This window comes from Somniosus microcephalus, chromosome 26, assembly GCF_052327205.1.
Source record: "Somniosus microcephalus isolate GS21.2 chromosome 26, FLI_Smic_1.0, whole genome shotgun sequence".
NCBI lineage: Eukaryota > Metazoa > Chordata > Chondrichthyes > Squaliformes > Somniosidae > Somniosus > Somniosus microcephalus.
In genome coordinates, this window is record NC_141012.1 from 7,230,516 (window position 1) to 7,251,906 (window position 21,391).

A 21,391-nucleotide genomic window follows, 5' to 3' on the forward strand; every position below is an offset into this window, starting at 1 on the left:
CTATTGGTCACCTGTCCTAATATCTCCTAAAATGTGGCTCGGTGTCAAATCTTATTTGATAATCGCTCCTGTGAAGTGCCATGGGATGTTTTACTATGTTGTAGGTGCTGTATAAATGCAAGTTGTTGTTGTGATTTTGGGGTGTGCCCTTGATGGTAGAATACTTCCCTGGTGCTGAGCTGAGCTGTAATCCAGTCACTCAGCACCACCCAAGACTAAAAAAAATGGATCAAGCTGCACTGCCTCGCGAACTGTTGGGGCTTGCAATGTGCAAAAATAACTATTAACATAGAAGAACAAAGTAGGAAGCTCCATACTTCCTGAATGGACTTCCTACATGCCTGTGCATCTCTATTTTGTGCTGATCCTGATGACTATGCAAATAGACCCGAGCAATATTGTTTCTCGATTAAAGTTTGATGGACTCAGGGTGCCCTTTGAATGTCCCCATGGTGAGTAGTGATGTGACAGTACTCTATGTCACAAGGCCACTTTCCCGACCCCTCTGTGCCCCATGTGAGGTCGAGCGTTGTATTGTTGTGGTTTCAAGATCCTCTTTCTTTCTTGGTAAGCTCAAACAAAGCAAGTTGTTGAATATTTAACTGGGATCGTGTGATGCACCATCACAGCAGAGCATTGTTTCTGGAAGGGGTGTTGGGTTTTCTGGTTCTCTTATTTTCTCCAGCGGGTGCTGCCTGATGCCGGAATGTGGTCCCAATCATCCTCCAGTCCTTGCCAAGTGGCCGTTGCTCTTGTGTGAGCCTTGATTGGTGAGTGTTCGAAGCCAATCAACTATGGAGATCATCATGGCCAATCCAGTCTTGCCTGCACTTTCCACCGGGGTCACTGGATCGTGCATTTCTATAGCGCCTTTCATGACCTCAGGATGTCCCAAAGCGCTTTATAGCCGGGAGATGGAATTGCAGCTAATTCTATTAAGAATTGTTGATGACCTGTTGTGACACTATCACCGGATCTGTCTTGTATTTATTTATTTACTTGCAGGGCCGTTTTGTCTTGTACGCAGAGTGTTGTATGTTCTTGTGTCTCTTTTCAGGTGTTTGGGGGTTCTGTGCGCGGGCCCCTCGCTGTGCCAGAATGCAGTGCCTGAAGCATCTACCCACCGGCGTAAAATGGACCTTAATAAAGCACCGGACATCGAGCACCGCCGTATGTCCTTTCACCGGTAGGTGCTGAATTACCGACAGAATTGTGCACCGTCCAACCGCCAACCCCAAGAGTGCTCCTTCACTGCACTACAGCAAACTGGAGTCTTTAAATGTGATAGAACAAGACGTGGACAGTCTATGCTGCTATTGCGCTGCACATGTTGTGTAACACTAAATGTTAAACCAAACAATGTGTTTCAGGGAACTGGGTAATGTCTGCCTCCATCTTCACTTCTCCATCGCTGCTGTTGAAACCCTTAACCCCACCTCCATCATCTCCAAGTTCAACTTCTCCAACACTGGTTACCCGAGCTCCATCCAACATCAACTCCAACTTGTTCACAGCTCCGCAATCCACATCCTATCCACGCCCTCCCCCACCACGCATTAACTTGAAAACCCGCCTCCTTATTTACCCACTCATCCATGACCTCGCTCCTCCCTCACTTTGCAATCAATTCAATTCAAATCGCTTTATTGGCATGACAAGGTACATCTTATGTTGCCAAAGCATCGAAAAACATTCATGGTTGTACACAAAAATACAGATCTATCCATACATATCTCCTCCAGCCCTATGTCCCACACTCCTCCGCTCTCTGACTCAGACCTACTGTGCTTCCAGTTACCACATCCTCATGGCACTCCAGCATTCTATCTCTAACCCCCTCCAACTATGTGTCTCCACCTTCAAAAACTTCCGGAAAACCCAGCTCTATGACCATGCGTTCGGTCACGTCCCCGAACTCCTCTAGTCTTAATTAGTACCCGTTCCCCCCCGTTGCCTTGAGGACGTGTTGCTCTGTTAAAGGTTCTGTACATGTACAAGTCATTGGGTGGCACTGTCCCTTCACCTGTGCGACACTGAGGCAAATATAGCCCAGAAAAGGTAAATAAAAGTCACTGCTTTCTGTCAGATGTAAAGCTCCTAAGTTTTTGGAAAGTCTCATCCAGTTATTAACTGACAGCAAAGAAACTGCTCAGAATTCATCCCAGTTACCACTGTTGGTGCTCCCAATGAAAGATTTCATAAGAATAAGGAAAGAATTTCCATACCATTCCATGGGCTTCGATAGGGTAGACGTAGAAAAAATGTTTCTGCTTGTGGGGGAACCCAGAACTAGGGGCCGTAAATATAAGATAGCCACTAATAAATCAAATAGGGAATTCAGAAGAAACTTCTTTACCCAGAGAGTGGTGAGAATGTGGAACTTGCTACCACAGGGAGTGGTTGAGGTGAATAGTATCGATGCATTTAAGGGGAAGTGAGATAAACACACCAGGGAGAAAGGAATAGAAGGCTATGTTGCTAGGGTGAGATGTGGAGGGGTGGGAGGGGGCTCGTGTGGAGCATAAACACCGGCACGGACCAGTTGAGCCGAATGGCCTGTTTCTGTGCTGTAAATACTGTGCACTAGCCCAGTAGGGAGTGCGTTAGGGCAGAATTGGGGCGACCTTTAATCTGCATTTAACAGTTGAGCTTATATTCGCTGGAGTTTAGAAGAATGAGAGGGGATCTCATTAAAACTTATAAAATTCTAACAGGACTAGACAGACTAGATGCAGGAAGGATGTTCCCAATGGCGGGGGAGTCCAGAACCAGGGGTCACAGTCTAAAGATAAGGGGTAAGTCATTTAGGACAGAGATGAGGAGGAATTTCTTCACCCAGAGAGTGGTGAACCTGTGGATTTCTCTACCACAGAAGGCAGTTGAGGCCAATTCATTAAATATATTCAAGAAGGAGTTAGATATATTTCTTAAGGCTAAAGGGATCAAGGGATATGGGGAGAAAGCAGGGACAGGGTACTGAATTTGGATGATCAGCCATGATCTCATTAAATGGCGGAGCAGGCTCGAGGGGCCGAATGGCCTACTCCTGCTCCTATCTTCTATGTTTCTATGTTTGTTGCTGCTGGAACATCTACAGATGAAGTTGAGAGAATCCAAGGAGTTGTGGGCTTGATGTTGAACCTATCCAACCCATGCAGAGCAGCAAACAAAATGTAAAACCATTGAATGCTGAACTACAATAACCAACACAGTAGAATGTAGTCACAAGAAGTCATAACAAAATAGTAGCACGCTTTGGACAGACCAGTACTGCGCCCAGTTCTGGTCACCAGGACACAAGGGACACATTCAGCACTGGAGAGAAGAGCCACAAGACTGATCCCTGGTGTAAGAGGTCTGAGAAAAGGCTACGGTACGTTGGGCATTTCATTCTTCAAACGAGGTGGGGGTTGGTTTCATTTATCACACGCATCGGCCGATGGCACTAGCGAGAGACCCCAGTCATGTTTAAGGTCATAAATATAAGATAGCCACCAATAAATCCAATAGGGAGTTCAGGAGAAACATCTCTACCCAGAGAGTGGTGAGAATGTGGAACTTGCTACCACAGGGAGTGGTTGAGGCGAATAGTAGAGATACATTTAAGAGGAAGCTGGATGAACACATGAGGGAGAAAGGAATATGTTGATCGGGTGAGATGACGAGGGGCGGGAGGAGGAGACCCATGTGCAGCATAAAGACCGGCACAGACCAGTGGGACCAAGTGGCCTGTTTCTGGGCCGTAGACTCGATGTAATTCTATACAAGACCGGGCCTCATTTGAATGTGATCGAGGAACAATCAGTGCTGGCAGGCAGCTGGCCAATCGGAGGGTGCAGGGAATCCAGTGGCGCCTCCGCAGAGCCGGAAGTATTCACTTCAAAGGTGGTGGTTGGGGTGAGGAAGCACAGAAGGACTGGTAGGGAGCTAGAGGATTATTGTGGGGGCAGAAGGAGCATTCAACGCGATCTCCTGGTCCCTCAGAAATCATTTTGAAAACTTACCTGCAATGTTGTCATAGCAGCCTTTACTTTAAGTTCACCTTCCGATTTTTTTGAAACTCCTCTGTTTCTGATACCCAGGTGAAGTAAGGTAACCTTTTACTTCATTTGGTTTTTCTTCCAGGTGCAGGTGCGACCAGCTCGGTCGGGTTTCACCGTCGCCACATCCCGAGCTCGATGTGGATCGTTGTCGCGATGATCAGGAACATGTGAGTACTGACGTGGAGCACAGTCTGTTACGACGACGGGTTTAATGTCAGGTGCTTGGGGGTCGCACACATTCATCATATTGCACAATGCTGAACCCCCAGATGTTAAACTTGATGCCTCTCCCGCAGCAGAGTGCGGTCAGTAACTCGCTACGAGGGAACTAGATTGATTGCTGGGACGAGAGGATTGTCCTATGAGGAGAGATTGAGTTTGGAAGAATGAGCGGGGATCTCATTGAAACATATAAGATTCTGAGAGGGATTGACAGGGTAGATGCTGAGAGGTTGTTTCCCCTGGATGGAGAGTCTAGAACCAGGGGTCACAGTCTCAGGATAAGGGGTCGGCCATTTAGGACTGAGATGAGAAATTTCTTCACTCAGAGGGCGGTGAATCTTTGGAATTCTCTACCCCAGAGGGCTGTGGAGGCTCAGTCGTTGAGTATATTCAAGATAGAGATCGATAGAGTTTTGGACTCTAGGGGAATCAAGGAATATGGGGATAGGGCGGGAAAGTGGAGTTGAGGTTGAAGATCCTTAGATGAGCTTAATGATTGGCAGAGCAGGCTCGACAGGCCGAAATGGCCTACTCCTGCTCCTAATTCTTATGTTTCTTAATTACATAGAATTTACAGCCCAGAAACAGGCCATTCGACCCAACTGGTCCCTACCAGTGTTTATGGTCCACACGAGCCTCCTCCCACCCCTCTTAAGATTCCCTCTGCCTGCTCAGTATAATAAAATCTAAAGCCTATTTATAAAGAACTCCGTTACAATTTCACTGCAGCTGCGGCGCATGCTAGGCAAAAGCACCCAGCCCAGCCCAGCACTGTCTGGCATTCTCTGGGGGACCATTGTGTTGAGCTATTGTGCATGATCTAAAACATCTCCAGAAGAATCCTGCTATGAATCTTATGATCCATGAAGAAAGACTCATGAAATAACACTGGACGGCCAGCTGGTGGCACCGTCCAAGGAGTATAAATACTCGGGCGTGAGCCCAGCTTGCCCAGGGAGGGACATTTTGTAAGACAAGGAACTAGTGAAGTACAACTAGACCTCCATGTTTTGAAACAAGTTGATTAAAGCCTTGCTTTATACTCAAACCAAGTGTGTAGTGAGTTTTATTACGTCAATCCCCACTCAGAACCTATGTGCTGTTTCGTGATGGAGCAGTTATTTATCAACAGTGTCATCTGCTAAAGAAAAATTCATCTTTTATTTCCTTTCTCTTCTAGAAGTCCGAATCGCTTTGGGAGGCCTGGATTCTTACAGCATCCTCAGCGCCTGGTCCAGCAGAGCAAGGCTCTGAGCACCAGCTCTACTCAAGGTAGGACTACTCGCAGGAAATAGGAGTTGTTCTCTAGTACAGCTGGTGTGGAAGGATTGAACCTAACACAAACAACAACAAGTTGTATTTATATAGCGCCTTTAACGTAGTAAAACGTCCCAAGGCGCTGCACAGGAGTATTTTTAAGACACAAAATTTGACACTGAGCCACATAAAGAGAAATTAGGGCAGGTGACCAAAAGCTTGGTCAATGAGATAGATTTTAAGGAGCATCTTAAAGGAGGAAAGAGAGGTGGCGAGGTTTAGGGAGGGAATTCCAAAGCTTAGGGCCCAGGCAGCTGAAGGCACGGCCGCCAATGGTGGAGCGATGGAAAGGGGGGGGAGGCGGGGGCGATGGACAAGAGGCCAGAGTTGGAGGAGCACAGACATCTCGGAGGGCTGGAGGAGGTTACAGAGATAGGGAGGGGTGAGGTCATAGTTAACCTGCACTGACAGTATTCTGTGCAATTTTGAGAATCCATTCTAGGAAGGTAGCATAGGTGTACTGGGATGTTACCAGTGACGAGGAGTTACAGTTGTGAAGAGACTTGAGAAGTTAGTGGTGTCTTGACCAACATTGACCCCTCAAGCAACATCACTAAAACAGATTATCTGGTCATTATCACATGGTGTTTGTGGGAGCTTGCTGTGCGCAAATTGGCTGCTGCGTTTCCCACATTACAACAGTGACTGCACTTCAAAAAGTACTTCATTGGCTGTGCAGCGCTTTGGGGCGTCCTGAGGTCGTGAAAGGTGCTATAGAAATGCAAGTTCTTTCTTTTTACTCCATCCTTCTGCTAAATGTATTGTGTCATGGTTTATTTTTGTCTATGGTGAAGTTAGTGTAACCGAACCCGAAATGCGAGGGTACACCTAACGGGAAAGGATGAACAGGCTGGGTCGCTTGTCTCTTGGAAAAAAGACTGAGGGGTGACCTAATAGAGGTCTTTAAAATTATGAAAGGTTTTGATAGAGTAGATACAGAGAGAGTGGGGAAGAGCATAACTAAAGGCCATCAATATAAGATAGTCACCAAGAAATCCAATAGGGAATTCAGAAGAAACTTCTTTACCCAGAGAGTGGTGAGAATGAGGAACTCGCTACCACAGGGAGTGGTTGAGACGAATGGTATAGATGTATTTAAGGGGCGGTTAGATAGCATATGAGGGAGAAGGGAATAGAGGGTTACGCTGAGAGTTAGATGAGGAAAGACTGGAGGAGGCTCGAGTGGAGCATAAACGCCGGCATGGACTGGTTGGGCCAAATGGCCTGTTTCTGTGCCGTATATCCTCTGTAATCCTATGAACCAGTTTCCTTCTATGTTGTAGCAGATCCCATTGAACAGCACAAGAAGAGACTGAGAGATTGGTTCAGTCATATGCCCAATGAGGAGAAACAGTTTGGGTCATTCTCCATGGAAAATTGGCATGTAGATCCAGTGATCGCTGACAGCTCTCCCGAAGAGAACAGGGAACTCACCGCAAGATTGGGAGTCTACAGTCACATCGAACCTAAAAAATCCCAGATCATAAAGGTCGATAAAGTCTTCACAAGTAAGTCCGATGAGTCCCCCATGAAGAACGTGGTTTTGTATGGGATGGTGGGAATGGGGAAGAACACGGTGGTTAGGAAACTCGTCTTGGACTGGTGTGATGGGCGGCTCAATCAGTTCGATATAATCCTGCCGTTCTCCTGTGAAGATTTGTCCTCGCAGAATCAACCCATATCTCTGAATAAATTAATCAGTCGAAAGTATATCCAGCTCAAGTCCATTGTGCCTCAGATTGGGTCGGGAAGACAAGGGAACGTCCTCTTCGTTTTCGCCGGCCTGGAGCAGGTTAAGCTCGACTTTCGTCTCTCAAAGACCGAGCTGTGCAACGATCCAAACGAGCCCCTGCCGCCCAACACCTTGTTGGTCAACCTGCTCCGAAAGTACCTGCTCCCAGATGCCACCATCCTGGTCACCACCCGACCATCGGCCTTGGAGTCAATCCCGACCATATATGTCGACAGGTATGCCCGTATCTGTGGCTTCACCGACGTGGAGCAGCAGTACCTGTACTTCAGGAATCGGCTGGACGTGTCCGGGGATGAAAAACCCCACGAGGATTTGATGAAGATGCTCTACAAGAATTTGCAGAGACAAAGCCAGCTCATGGCCGACTGCTTCTTGCCATCTTACTGCTGGCTCATCTGCGCAACATTGCATTTCCTCCATTTCACCACTGCAAACATGCCCATTCAGACACTGACCGGCCTCTACACCAGCTTCCTCAGGTTAAATTTTGGTGGCCAAATCCTAGATGCCAGCAGTCAGCAAAACATCTCAATCATGCGGTACATTGCCAAAACCGTTGGCAAGGTAGCCTACGAGGGGATAGAAAAGAAGAAGATGTTCTTCAGCGAAGAGGACCTGCAGAAATGCTTTGGATTGGACACGAAAACAGAGGAAGAGTTGAACCAGTTGACTGCATTTCAGGTTGACACGTTGGGGTTTTTTATGTCTCCCACTGCCCAACACAGCTCCGAGCCTCTTCTCCGGTTCACCATACCCGCAATGCAAGAGTACTTGGCTGCCCTGTACGTTGTCTTGGGCGAGAAGAAAAGTGTCTTGGAGCTAGTTGGAAGTGCAGTGTCGGAGACCATCGGAAGAGCGAATGAAGACCTGACTGCCATTCTGTCCATTGTGTCGAAACTGCTGCCATTCAGAATTCTGACATTTGTGAGGCTCATAAATATTTTCCCACGGCTCTTCAGAAAGTTCAGCGGGAAAAGCAAGAAGGGCATCGCCAACACCATGGTCTTTGAAATGTTCAAACAGGAAGATGAGGTCAACAGCGACGTATTGGAGCAGATAAATGCCAGCATTCTTGGTGAAGAGATGAACGGTAACAGCACAGCGATCGGTGGAAGAATAGACACTCAGTGCTTCGAGCTCTTCCCAACTTTCATGGCCGGTTTGCTGGCCCAGAAGAACCGCCACCACCTAGATCAGCTTGGCTGCACGATTAAGAACATAACGGTGCGTGAAATAGCGAACAATTTGAAGAAGCATCTCAACAGCGTGATTAAGAAGCAGTTGCCTCCGTCCGAGCTCATGGACTTTCTGTTCTTCCTGTACGAGTTGCAGAATGATGCCTTTGTAGGGGAGATCAGCAAGTCCTTCAAAAGCTTGAATTTGTCCCAAGTTAAGATGACCTCTTTGAAGTGCTTTGTGATTGCTTCAGTAATAAACACATCCAGCCACTCAATTGAGGAGATGAACTTCAGTTTGTGCAACTTGAATGAAGACTGCTTGAAAATCCTCCGACCAGTTCTACTCAGATGCAAAGATTTAAAGTGAGTTTTCCAATTTTTTGTTTTTCCTTCCTGTCTTTCTCTTCCCCGCCCCCCCCTAAACCGCTCTTGTTCTTCTTGGGCTTACATAAGAACATAAGAAATAGGAGCAGGAGTAGGCCAATCGGCCCCTCGAGCCTGCTCCGCCATTCAATATGATCATGGCTGATCTGATCCTAACCGCCAATCTACTATCACAGAACCATCTCCTGAATCTAACAGAATTAGACACACGAAATAGGAGCAGGATCGGGCTACACGTCCCCTGGGCCTGCTCCGCTACCCACAGGGCCATGTCCGATCCGAACCTAGACTCATGTCCAAATTCCTGCCCGCTCCCCGTAACCCTTAATTCCCTTTACTTCTAGGAAACTGTCTATTTCTGTTTTAAATTTATGTAATGATGTAGCTTCTACAGCTTTTTGGGGCAGCATATTCCATGGACCTACCACCCTGTGAGTGAAGTAGTTCCTCCTCATCTTAGTTTTGAAAGAGCAGCCCCTTATTCTAAGATTATGCCCCCTAGTTCTAGTTTCACCCATCATCGGGAACATCCTCCCCGCATCCACCCGATCCAACCCCTTCACAATCTTATATGTTTCAATAAGATCGCCTCTCATTCTTCTGAACTCCAATGAGTAGAGTCCCAATCTACTCAACCTCTCCTCATATGTCCATCCCCGGGATTAACCGAGTGAACCTTCTTTGTACTGACTCAAGAGCAAGTATGTCCTTTCTTAAGTATGGACACCAAAACTGTACGCAGTATTCCAGGTGCGGTCTCACCAATACCTTGTACAACTGAAGCAATACCTCCCTATTTTTATATTCTATCCCCCTAGCAATGAAAGCCAACATTCCATTGGCCTTCTTAATCACTTGCTGCACCTGCATACTAACCTTTTGAGTTTCGTGCACCAGGACCCCCAGATCCCTTTGTACATCAGTACTTTCCAGTTTCTTGCCATTAAGATAATAACTTGCTCTACGATTTTTCCTGCCAAAGTGCATAACCTCACACTTTCCAGTATTGTATTCCATCTGCCAAATCTCTGCCCACTTACTTAGCCTGTCTATGTCCCCTTGAAGGTTTTTTATGTCCCCCCCATCTTCGTATCATCTGCAAACTTTGATATGTTACACTCGGTCCCCTCCTCCAAATCGTTAATATAGATTGTAAAGAGTTGGGGACCCAGCACTGACCCCTGCGGAACACCACTTGTTACTGAAATAACAACAGAAAATGCTGGAAAAACTCAGCAGGTCAGGCAACATCCGTGGAGAGAAATTTGAGTTGACGTTTCAGGTCGGACCCTTCTTCAAAACTGGAAAGAAAAGAAACTAGATCGAAGGCAGGGCTGCGATCGGACAAAAGAATAAAAGAAACAAAAGAAGTAAAAGAGATTAGAAGCTAGACGAGATGGTAATAGGCTGGGATTAGGTGTAAAGTGTACTGGCAGGGAAGCTCAACGTAAACTCGAGGAACAGCACCTCATCTTCCGATTAGGCACTCTGCAGCCTTCTGGACTCAATATCGAGTTCAACAATTTCAGATCATAAGCTCGGCCCCCATTTCATTTTTTCTTGTAATTGTTCCACTCCTTTCCCCCACCCCCCCTTTCCTTTCCCTCTCACACCTGGCAGCTATCTTTTGCCCTGCCAGTACACTTTACACCTAATCCCAGCCTATTACCATCTCGTCTAGCTTCTAATCTCTTTTACTTCTTCTTTTGTTTCTTTTATTCTTTTGTCCGATCGCAGCCCTGCCTTCGATCTAGTTTCTTTTCTTTCCAGTTTTGAAGAAGGGTCCGACCCGAAACGTCAACTCAAATTTCTCTCCACGGATGTTGCCTGACCTGCTGAGTTTTTCCAGCATTTTCTGTTGTTATTTCGGATTTCCAACATCTGCAGTATTTTGCTATCGTACCACTTGTTACTGATTGCCAGTCTGAGAATGAACCATTTATCCCAACTCTCTGCCTTCTGTTAGATAGCCAATCCTCTATCCATGCCAGAATATTACCCCCAATCCCATGATTTTTTTATCTTAAGCAATAATCTTTTGTGTGGCACCTTGTCAAATGCCTTTTGGAAGTCTAAATACACTACGTCCACTGGTTCCCCTTTATCCACCCTATATGTTACTTCCTCAAAGAACTCCAGCAAATTTGTCAAACATGACTTCCCCTTCATAAAACCATGCTGACTTTGTCCTATTAAATTATGATTATCCAAATGTCCTGTTACTGTCTCCTTAATAATGGACTCCAAAATTTTACCTACCACAGATGTTAGGCTAACCGGTCTATAGTTTCCAGCCTTCTGTCTACTGCCCTTTTTAAATAAGGGTGTTACATTAGCAGTTTTCCAGTCTGCCGGGACCTTTGCCGAGTCCAGGGAGTTTTGGAAAATTATTACCAATGCATCCACAATCCCTACTGCCACTTCCCTGAAGACCCTAGGATGTAAGCCATCAGGTCCAGGTGATTTATCCGCCTTGAGTCCCATTATTTTACCGAGTACCACTTCCTTAGTGATTTTGATCGTGTTTAGCTCCTCCCCCCCCCTTTAGCCCCCTGTTTGTCCGGTGTTGGGATATTCTTAGTGTCTTCTACTGTAAAGACTGATAAAATATTCATTCAGTGTTTTTGCCATCTCCATATTTCCCACCATTAATTTCCCGGTCTCATCCTCTAAGGGACCAACATTTACTTTAGCCACCCTTTTTCTTTTTATATAACTATAAAAACTCTTACTATCTTTTTATATTTTTTGCTAATTTACTTTCATAATCTATCTTCCCTTTCTGAATCAATCTTTTTGTTATTTTTTGCTGTCTTTTAAAGTTTTCCCAACCCTCCATCCTCCCACTAGATTTGGCTACCTTATATGCCCTTGTTTTTATTCGAATACTATCCTTAATTTCTTTACTTAGCCACGGATGGCTGTCTTTTCTTTTACACCCTTTTCTTCTCAGTGGAATATATTTTTTTTGGAAGTTGTAAAATAACTCCTTAAATGTACACCACTGATCATGTATCGTCTTACCCTTTAATCTATTTTCCCAATCCACTCCACTCAATTCCGCTCTCAAACCTTCATAGTCTCCTTTATTCAAGCTTAGCACGCTTGTTTGAGATCCAACCTTCTCACCCTCTAATTGAATATGGAATTCAACCATGTTATGGTCACTCATTCCAAGGGGATCCTTTACTAGGACATTTTTAATTAATCCTGTCTCATTACACAGGACCAGATCTAAGGTTGCTTGCCCCCTGGTCGGTTCAGTTACATTGTGTCCACAGGGACAGCGAAACATACTCAGCGACCATATCCAGTGCAGTTCTTCGGTAACTCATGAGGAGATACACACCTGCTAGCGAGAGATGACTCCCTTTGTCTTTCTCATTGTTCCGTCTTTACTGGGGTGCATTTGAGATGTTGGCCTGGCGGAGGGGAGGGTCAAGCCAGTCATCCACCACTTTGTCGAGCTGGGGCTGCAATCGCCAAATCTATGAAAGCTAGAGGTGGTGGCTGTTGGATAATCCCTCCCTCATCCTTTAAGTAGCTTCGTACAGCTCGAGACAGTAATATGTTTGATAATTCACTTTGTTTGTTATCAACAAAACTTGAATCTTAAACACCCTCACCAAGAAGAGCCCACGTTAGCGACCAAAACTTACTGTGTGCAGATTTAATAAGAAATCGTGAAGATGGCTTCTCCAAGGCTGTTCACACCCCAGGGTGTTGAATGTAGCTTTCTTCTTTCTAACTAAGTAAAACACGTCATCTGTCTTATAGCCTCTCAGTTTATTGTTCTCCGCCTCCCCAATGCAACCTTTACCTCATGATTCACAACGACCCATTTGTTTCAAATAGGTAACCAATTGGAGATGAGAAGCCTCATAACCTTTTCACACCAGACTGTTGCTCCCTATTTATTTCCCCCTCCACCCCGCTAAACCATGACCTTTTGTAAACCATCCTCTGATGTACGCACTCATGGCACGCCCTGCTGTGATAAAAGCATGCCTTTCAAAAGCTTTTCTTATCAGCAATATTGAGAGGGGCTTTTGAGAACTTGGCAGAGAAAAGACTGGCTTTTTCCAGAACATGATTTGAACAAATCTTTTCCAGATTATAGTTTTGTTCTGTTCGAAACAAAAGCAATGTAAAAACATGGCGATATTCTTACAGTGACGCAACATGTTGGTGTGATTATGATTTGCACTGAGCATTGATTTGGGTCGGTGCCTATGATCTCCCCACCTCCTGACCTCGGCCAGCTTGCTGTAGACGGGGACAGGTGTTAAACAGAAAGAAAGAACTCCCATTTCTACAGCACCGTTCACAGCCTGAGGACGTCCCAAAGCACTTTATAGCCAATTAAGTACTTTTTGAAGTGCAGTCACTGTTGTAATGTAGGAAACGTGGCAGCACATTTGCGCACAGCAAGCTCCCACAAACAGCAATGTGATCATGTCCATTTTATTGGTTGAATGATCAATATTGGCCCCAGGACACCGAGGATAATTCCCCCTGCTCTTCTTCATAATAGTTCCATGGGATCTTTTACATCCACCTGAGAGAGCAGACGGGGCCTCGGTTTAACATCTCATCCGAAAGACGGCACCTCCGACGGTGCGGCGCTCCCTCAGTACTGCCCCTCCGACAGTGCGGCGCTCCCTCAGTACTGCCCCTCCGACAGTGCGGCGCTCCCTCAGTACTGCCCCTCCGACAGTGCGACGCTCCTTCAGTACTGCACTGGAAGTGTTGGCCTAGATTTTATGCTCAAGTCTCTGGAGTGAAACTTGAACCCACCCACAACCTTCTGATTCGGGAGTGAGGGAGCGAACAGCTTGGCACTTTAAGATGCTTCAGTGACATGCAAAGGCGGTATAGAAAAACAAGTCGTCTAACATAAGAGGAGAAGGAATTAAAAGGAGCTGATTAAACAATCACTTGTCAGTGCTGCTCTGGTGCTAGGCTATCTAATGGGAGTGCATCCATTTCCCATATTAAAATGCGTCGGGATGGTTCCAGGCTGGTCATGAGATGCTGTTTTTTCCCCCTTGGTCTACGATAGCATTTTAAGAGGAAGTTAGATGAGCCAATGAGGAAGAAAGGAATAGAAGGATATCCTGATAGGGCGGGAGAAGGCTCGTGTGGAGTATAAAGGCTGGCATTGGGCCGAATGGCCTGTTCCTGTGCTGGAGACTCGATGTCGCTTTTCTGTTGCATTCATGTCCCAAGGCAGAGCTGCGTGTTGCTGGGAGGCCCCCGTGGGCAGGCCCGGTATCGGTTTGCCTGTGTCAGCCTCCTCGACCAACTCATTGACCAACACTGACTCTCAGTGGGTGTGGGATAGAGGGTGGGTGTGGACCCTGTGGACCCAGCAAGAGTCAACACATTTAGGAGAGAGGAGGAGGAAATTGGAAAGGAAAAAAGGCAAATTGATGGACTGTGACACCTCCCCCACTCTGGGTAGTTTTCACCCATTGGTTGCACCGATTGAAAGTGCCACGCTGGTGCCAATTTTCTTGGGTTTGAGATTCCACGTTTGAAATGGAATTAAAAATTTCTGTTCTCTTTTTTTTCTTGCAGTTTACAGTTTAACAATCTCGGACTTGGTGCCTGGCAAGAGATTAGCAATCTGTTACTGGATCCTAATTGTGCAGTTGAGAACTTGTGGTAAGGCAAAGTCTTAGTTTAAAAACAAACCTCACCTGTTTGCCTTCTGTGATGCGAGTTTTTTTTTAAAAACAGCTATTGCCAAAACTGAAAAGTTTCCAATGTTTTGTGATCCGCTTGATTGGCACCCATTCACCGTCTTAAACATTCACTCCCTCCACCACCGGCGCACCGTGGCTGCAGTGTGTACCATCTACAAGATGCACTGCAGCAACTCGCCAAGGCTTCTTCGGCAGCACCTCCCAAACCCGCGACCTCTTCCACCTAGAAGGACAAGGGCAGCAGGTGCATGGGAACACCACCCCCTCCAAGTTCCCCTCCAAGTGACACACCATCCTGACTGGAAATATATCGGCCGATCCTTCATCGTCACTGGGTCAAAATCCTGGAACTCCCTCCCTAACAGCACTGTGGGAGTACCTTCACCACACGGACTGCAGTGGTTCAAGAAGGCGGCTCACCACCACCTTCTCAAGGGCAATTAGGGATGGGCAATAAATGCTGGCCTTGCCAGCGACGCCTACTTTCTGAGAATGAATAAAATAAACAGAATGATGGCGCTGTTTTGAATTTCTAGGTTCTTTTCCCTTTAAGGCCTCAAGTCGGACTGATGGACCGTGGTCAAAATATGAAAATCACAGCCTGAGTCCCTGGGCTGTGCTGAGTTAGCTGATAAGTTATTTATTATTATTAGTTTATAGTGAACATAATAAATAGGAGCAGGAGTCGGCCATTCAGCCCCTCGAACCTGCTCCGCCATTCAATAAGATCACGGCTGATCTTCGACCTTAACTCCACTTTCCCGCCCGATCCCCATATCCCTCGATTCCTCTAGAGTCCAAAATAAGATTGGTCCGTGTGATCTCCTGGCCTGGCTTCGATCGCCTGAGGGGGTCGGAGAGGAATTCTCCAAAGTATTTTTTCCCCTTATTGACCCTCAGTTTTTTACTTCGTTTTTTTTTTTTCCTTGTCCGCGAGATTACATGGCTGTGAAGTGGGAGAGGGGAAGAGGGAGGGAGGGAAGGAATGTTTAGTCATGATGCTCGGGCCATCATGAATATGGGGAGGGTTTGATGGACCTGCTGGCCTTTTCCTGCCCGCCAGTTTCGTGTGTTGGTATGACGAGCGTCACGACAAGTAACTAGTGAAATCGGCTAAATTTCCCACTCCTGATCACAGTCCAGTGACACCCGCTGGGAATCCCAGGATCTATTTTACGAGTATGCCCCCCCCCCCCACCCCCGGTACCGAGTCTCAACCTCCGGGAACACATGTTGGGAAACCATGGACGTATGGGGAAAATGGTGGGGAGCGTGCCTGTAGTTTTTAGACACGTGTTCCTGGTGGGTGAGGCTCCACATGGGGAGCACGCATCCAAAAAATGTACCCGCACGTGCGAGGTCGGCATCGGGCTTGACTGCGATGCCCTCCACAATCAAATAGTGGTCCAACCTTCATTGTCTAGGATCACACACGAAGAGGGGCCGAGTACAGGAAGAAAGCGGAAAGTCTCGCTTTTCCTCATTGAGACCATTACCCTTCTTCACCCTGACCAGTCGCAATCCACAGCGTCTCGCGCTCCTCCCAAATCGTTTTGCAGTGTGATAAACTCGCAATTTTTGATGCTTTATTTTCAGGCTTTGTGACAACGCTTTGTCAGAGGCTGCGGTTAACCATATCGGACCCGCCATCGCTCACAACCGATCCGTTTCCCAGTTGTCGCTGCTTAACACGTCCCTTGGAGACAATGGTGTGAGGATGCTTACACCGTACATCAGGGATAACGCTCACCTGAAAGACATCAACCTCGCCAGTAATCGCATCACTGAGGACGCTGCCATGGCCCTTGTGGAGATGGTTAAGAAGCATCCAACATTGGAAAAATGCCAGTGAGTAGCACCAATGTTCTGGGATAGGATCCACCTTCATAGAATCATAGCATGATACATAACAACATCAGAATCAGGAGCAGGAGTTGGCCATACGGCCCCTCGAGCCTGCTCTGCCATTCAATACGATCATGGCTGATCAATCGACCTCAACTCCACTTTCCCGCCCGAGCCCCATATCCCTTGATTCCCTTAATATTAAAAAATCTATCGATCTCGGTCTTGAATATACTCAACGACTGAGCCTCCACAGCCCTCTGGGGTAGAGAATTCCAAAGATTCACCACCCTCTGAGTGAAGAAATTTCTCCTCCTCTCAGTCCTAAATGGCTGACCCCTTATCCTGAGACTGTGACCCCTTGTTCTAGACTCTCCGGCCAGGGGAAACATCCTCGCTGCATCTACCCTGTCAATCCCCCTCTAAAAAATGTTATATGTTTCAATGAGATCACCTCTCATTATTCTAAACTCCAGAGAATATAGACTCAATCTACAGCACAGAAGGAGGCCATTCGGTCCATCGTGTCTGTGCCGGCTCTTTGGTAGAGCGATCCAATGAGCCCCACTCCCCGCCCCCCCCCCCCCCCCACCCTGCTCTTTCCCCATAGTCCTGTCATTTTTTTCCCTTCAAGTATTTATCCAATTCCCTTTTGAAAGTTACTATTGAATCTGCTCCCACCGCCCTTTCAGGCAGCGCAGTCCAGATCACAACAACTCGCTGCATTAAAACCATTTTTTCCCTCATCTCCCCTCTGGTTCTTTTGCCAATCACCTTCAATCTGTGCCCTCTGGTTACTGACCCTTCAGCCACTGGAAACAGTTTCACTTTATTTACTCTATCAAAACCATTGATGATTTTGAACACCCCTATCAAATATCTTAACCTTCTCTGCTCTAAGGAGAACAACCCCAGCTTCTCCAGCCTATCCACATAACTGAAGTCCCTCATCCCTGGTACCATTCTAGTAAATCTCCTCCGCACCCTCTCCAAGGCCGCGACATCCTTCCTAAAGTGCAGTGCCCAGAATTGAACGCAGTACTCCAGCTGTGGCCTACCCAATGATTTATAAAGGTTTAGCATAACCTCCCTGCTTTTGTACTCTCGACCTCTAATAATAAAGCCAAGGATCCCGTATGTCTTTTTAACATCCTTCTCAGCTTGTCCTGCCACCTTCAAAGGTTTGTGTACGTACACTCCCCGATCTCTCTCTTCCTGCACCTCCTACCTTGACCTTAACTTCATCACTAATAATAGTATCACTAGTAATAGTATCATTAGTAAACTCACCAATTATGGCTTATTCACAGAAATCACAGAAACCCCACAGTGCAGATAGAGGCCATTTCGGCCCATCGAGCCTGCACCGACACATATCCCACCCGATCCCCGTAACCCCTACACCAACACATATCCCTCCCTATCCCCGTAACCCCACGTATTTAATCCCCCTAACACTAAGGATCAATTTATCATAGCCAATCAACCTAACCCGCACATCTTTGGACTGTGGGAGGAAACCGGAGCACCCGGAGGAAACCCACGCAAACACGGGGAGAATGTGCAAACTCCACACAGACAGTCACCCGAGGCCGGATTCGATCCCGGGTCCCTGGCGCTGTGAGGCAACAGTGCTAACCACTATTGACGGCGAGTAATTTGCCAGCCTAGGTGTCAGCTTGGCTCAGTGGGCAGCACTCTCACCCCTGAGTCAGAAGGTTGTGGGTTCAAACATCACTACAGACCCTGAGCGCATAATCCAGGCTTCCAGTGCAGTACAGAGGGAGCACCGCACTGTCAGAGGGGCAGTACTGAGGGAGTGCTGCACTGTCGGAGGGTCAGTACTGAGGGCGTGCTGCACTGTCGGAGGGGCAGGACTGAGGGAGTGCCGCACTGTCGGAGGGGCAGTACTGAGGGAGTGCTGTACTGTCGGAGGGGCAGTGCTGAGGGAGTGCTGCACTGTCGGAGGGGCAGTACTGAGGGAGCGCCGCACTGTCGGAGGTGTCGTCTTTCGGACGAGAAGTTAAACCGAGGCCCTATCTGCTCTCTCAGGTGGATGTAAAAGATCCCACGGCGCTATTTTGAAGAAGAGCAGGGGAGTTCTCCCGATATCCTGGCTAATATTTATCCCTCAACTAAAACACATTATCTGGTCATTATCACATTGCTGTTTGTGGGAGCTTGCTGGGCGCAAATTGACTGCCGCGTTTCCCACATTACAACAGTGACTACACCTCAAAAAGTACTTCATTGGTTGTAAAGCGCTTTGAGACTTCCTGAGGTGGTGAAAGGTGCTATATAAATGCAAAACTTTCTTTGTTTGTTCTTTTAAAACTGGTTTCGCAAAAAATTGACAGATGTGTCTTCACAATCCTAAAAGTTGCAAGACAATCCTTTAATTGACAGGTGTGGTGTTAAAATCTCGGTTTGCATTCTTTATGCCCACATCAAGCAATGGTCCTCTGCTTCTGAATTAAAGGTTCTTTGTCCGTGGGTTTACTGCATCAGTGCATGTCTTGTTTGGTCTTGTGTCCCACACCTAGTTATTACCAGTTACAGAACAACAGGTATTAGAGGGTTAGGGTTAGGATTAGGGTTGTTAGAGAGTGACTGCTGCCCGTGTCCTAACTCGCATCAAGTCCCATTCACCCATCACCCCCTGTGCTCGCTGACCTACATTGGCTCCCGGTTAACCAACGACTCGATTTTAAATCCTTGTTTTCAAATATCTCCATGGCCTTGCCCCTTCCCTATCTCTGTAACCTCCTCCAGCCCCACAACCCCCCCCCCCCCCCCGAGATCTCGGCGCTCCTCCAATTCTGGCCTCTTGAGCATCCCCGATTTTAATTCTCCACCATTGGCGGCTGTGCCTTCAGCTGACGAGGCCCCAAGCTCTGTAATTCTCTCCCTGAACCTCTCCGCCTCTCTCCCCTCCTTTTAAGATGCTCCCTAAAACCTATCGCATCTGCCCTAATTTCTCCTTCTGTAGCTTGGTGTCAAATTTTGTCCAATAACGCTCCTGTGAATCGCCTTGTGACGTTTTACTACATTAAAGATGTTATATATGCACAAGTTGTTGTTGTAGCAGATATTTGTAGTGTCCGAGTATCAATAATACACGGACTGCAGGAGAACAATAAAACAGGTATTTACTGAACAGAGGGTAAACGTCAGACTGAAGTACAGAAGCCTGCTAGGGCTTTTTATACAGGTGTGGTCACTGCTGGTACTGCAGTATAAAATCAGTTCTTCTCTTAAAGGTACATACACAATAATATTTTGAGTAAATATCGATTGTTGCACTGAATAATGTTTGTGCGCTGTGGTTTTTTTTCCCCAGCCTGTATTTAAATGAGGTCAGTGACGGCGGGAAGCAGAAGCTGCACATGCTGACACAGGAGCAGGACGGAGTGAAGGTTCTGGTTTCTATCACGGAAGGGTCGAATCTCTCCGTCTACTGGATGCTGATCCTGAAGAACATCGCGCGAAACGTGGCGAACAGGGAAAGTGTCGCGGACTACCTGGCCCTCTTCCAGCGTGAGCTGCACTTCAGCCGGCGGCAGACGGCAAACCCCTGGAAAAAACTGAAACTGCTGCAGGTGCAAAATCGGGTTGAGAACTTGTTGAAACAGATTCAGCAGGAAAAGCAGTAGCGTGGGCTTTGGCTGGCTTTTTCACCCCGTGGGATTGGAAGGAGACGGGTTTGCACTGGTTGCTTTTTTTTGATGCCATTCCACATATGACGTGCTGTCTGCCACGCTATGTGGTGCTGGCGTTACCTGGCTTTAGGGGGAAGCACAGTTCTTGCCTTCTAAGGTTTAGGGTCTGAATTCTTGGCTGCTCTCTTCAGTGGCTGCATCCAATGTTCTGACCTGCCCTCCACTCGTGCACAGAGTGGGGTGGGGGGGGGAGGGTTTCGGAGTCACAGGACAGCCACTGGTTGTGTACCCTCGCCTCCCGATACCCGAACCCACAGTGTAATAAAACCTCACGTAACAGACTGAACCAGTGCAAGATCTGGGGGTAGATTTTCAGCTGGGCGTCCGGGTCTATAACTGACGCTGAATTCCACCTGCCCCTCTATCGATGGAAAGGAGAATCCAGGCGGTTTCTAAAACCGATTCGCAACACAAAGCTGAGAATCTCACCCCCGCTCACACCCACCCACCCTATCAGGTTGCCAACTCTCCAGGATTGCCCTGGAGTCTCCAGCAATTGAAGAGGAATCTCCTGCACACGGCTGGGAGAAAATCACAGGGACATTAAAAATAAATTGTGTTTTTTCTTTTTTCTTTCAACACTTTTTGTTTATTAGTCATAAAAATATTGGAGATGGAGAAAAAAAGTGCTGTTTGACCGGGGCGGGTCATGTGATGAAACCTTCAGGGCTCCATCCAGCCAGAGTTGGCAACCTGAACCCCCGTCTCGCTAGGGTTCAGGGAGCCGAGTGTTTAATAGCAAAATACTGCGGATGTTGGAAATCCGAAATAACAACAGAAAATGCTGGAAAAACTCAGCAGGTCAGGCAACATCCGTGGAGAGAAATTTGAGTTGACGTTTCGGGTTTGCAAAGTCACAAACCGCGCGGTCCCCCCCCCTCAGCCGGGAGCCTCGACAGCACAAGCGAAGAGCATGAATCGGGGGCTCGGGTATTGTCGACCAATCTCCCGGTCCACGCTGGTGTCGAGCGAGGTCCTGGACCAGCAGGCGAGCCGGGCAACTTCAGCCCCTATTGGTTCCCCCTCTGGTGAACTCCCGCACACATACCTGCCCGACTCCAATTCTCTCAGACAATTCCTGCTCGGGACCAGCCCCCTGCACTCTTCCCTTTCCCTGGCTCGTCTCTGGAACCCCACAGCAGGGATTCGAAGCAGAAATCGCGAGTGCTGGTAATCGGTAATAAAGCAGAGCATGCTCGATGTTGTAAGAGCCCTCGCTGGG

The 21,391-nt window shown here is 47.3% G+C and overlaps 1 protein-coding gene across 3 annotated transcripts in view; it reads left to right on the forward strand.

Annotated features, from left to right (window-relative positions):
* nlrx1 (NLR family member X1) overlaps positions 1 to 20,748 on the forward strand; it is a 50,515-nt gene extending 29,767 nt beyond the window's left edge. For all 3 annotated transcript variants that reach the window (XM_085967733.1, XM_085967732.1, XM_085967735.1), the window contains exons 2-8: positions 1,058 to 1,186; positions 4,126 to 4,210; positions 5,446 to 5,537; positions 6,866 to 8,876; positions 14,478 to 14,564; positions 16,202 to 16,453; positions 19,791 to 20,748. In XM_085967733.1, coding sequence (XP_085823859.1) covers positions 1,099 to 1,186; positions 4,126 to 4,210; positions 5,446 to 5,537; positions 6,866 to 8,876; positions 14,478 to 14,564; positions 16,202 to 16,453; positions 19,791 to 20,103 — 2,928 coding nt within the window. In that variant the 5' untranslated portion in view covers positions 1,058 to 1,098 and the 3' untranslated portion in view covers positions 20,104 to 20,748. The remainder of the gene's footprint in view (positions 1 to 1,057; positions 1,187 to 4,125; positions 4,211 to 5,445; positions 5,538 to 6,865; positions 8,877 to 14,477; positions 14,565 to 16,201; positions 16,454 to 19,790) is intronic.
* Positions 20,749 to 21,391: the final 643 nt, after the last annotated feature.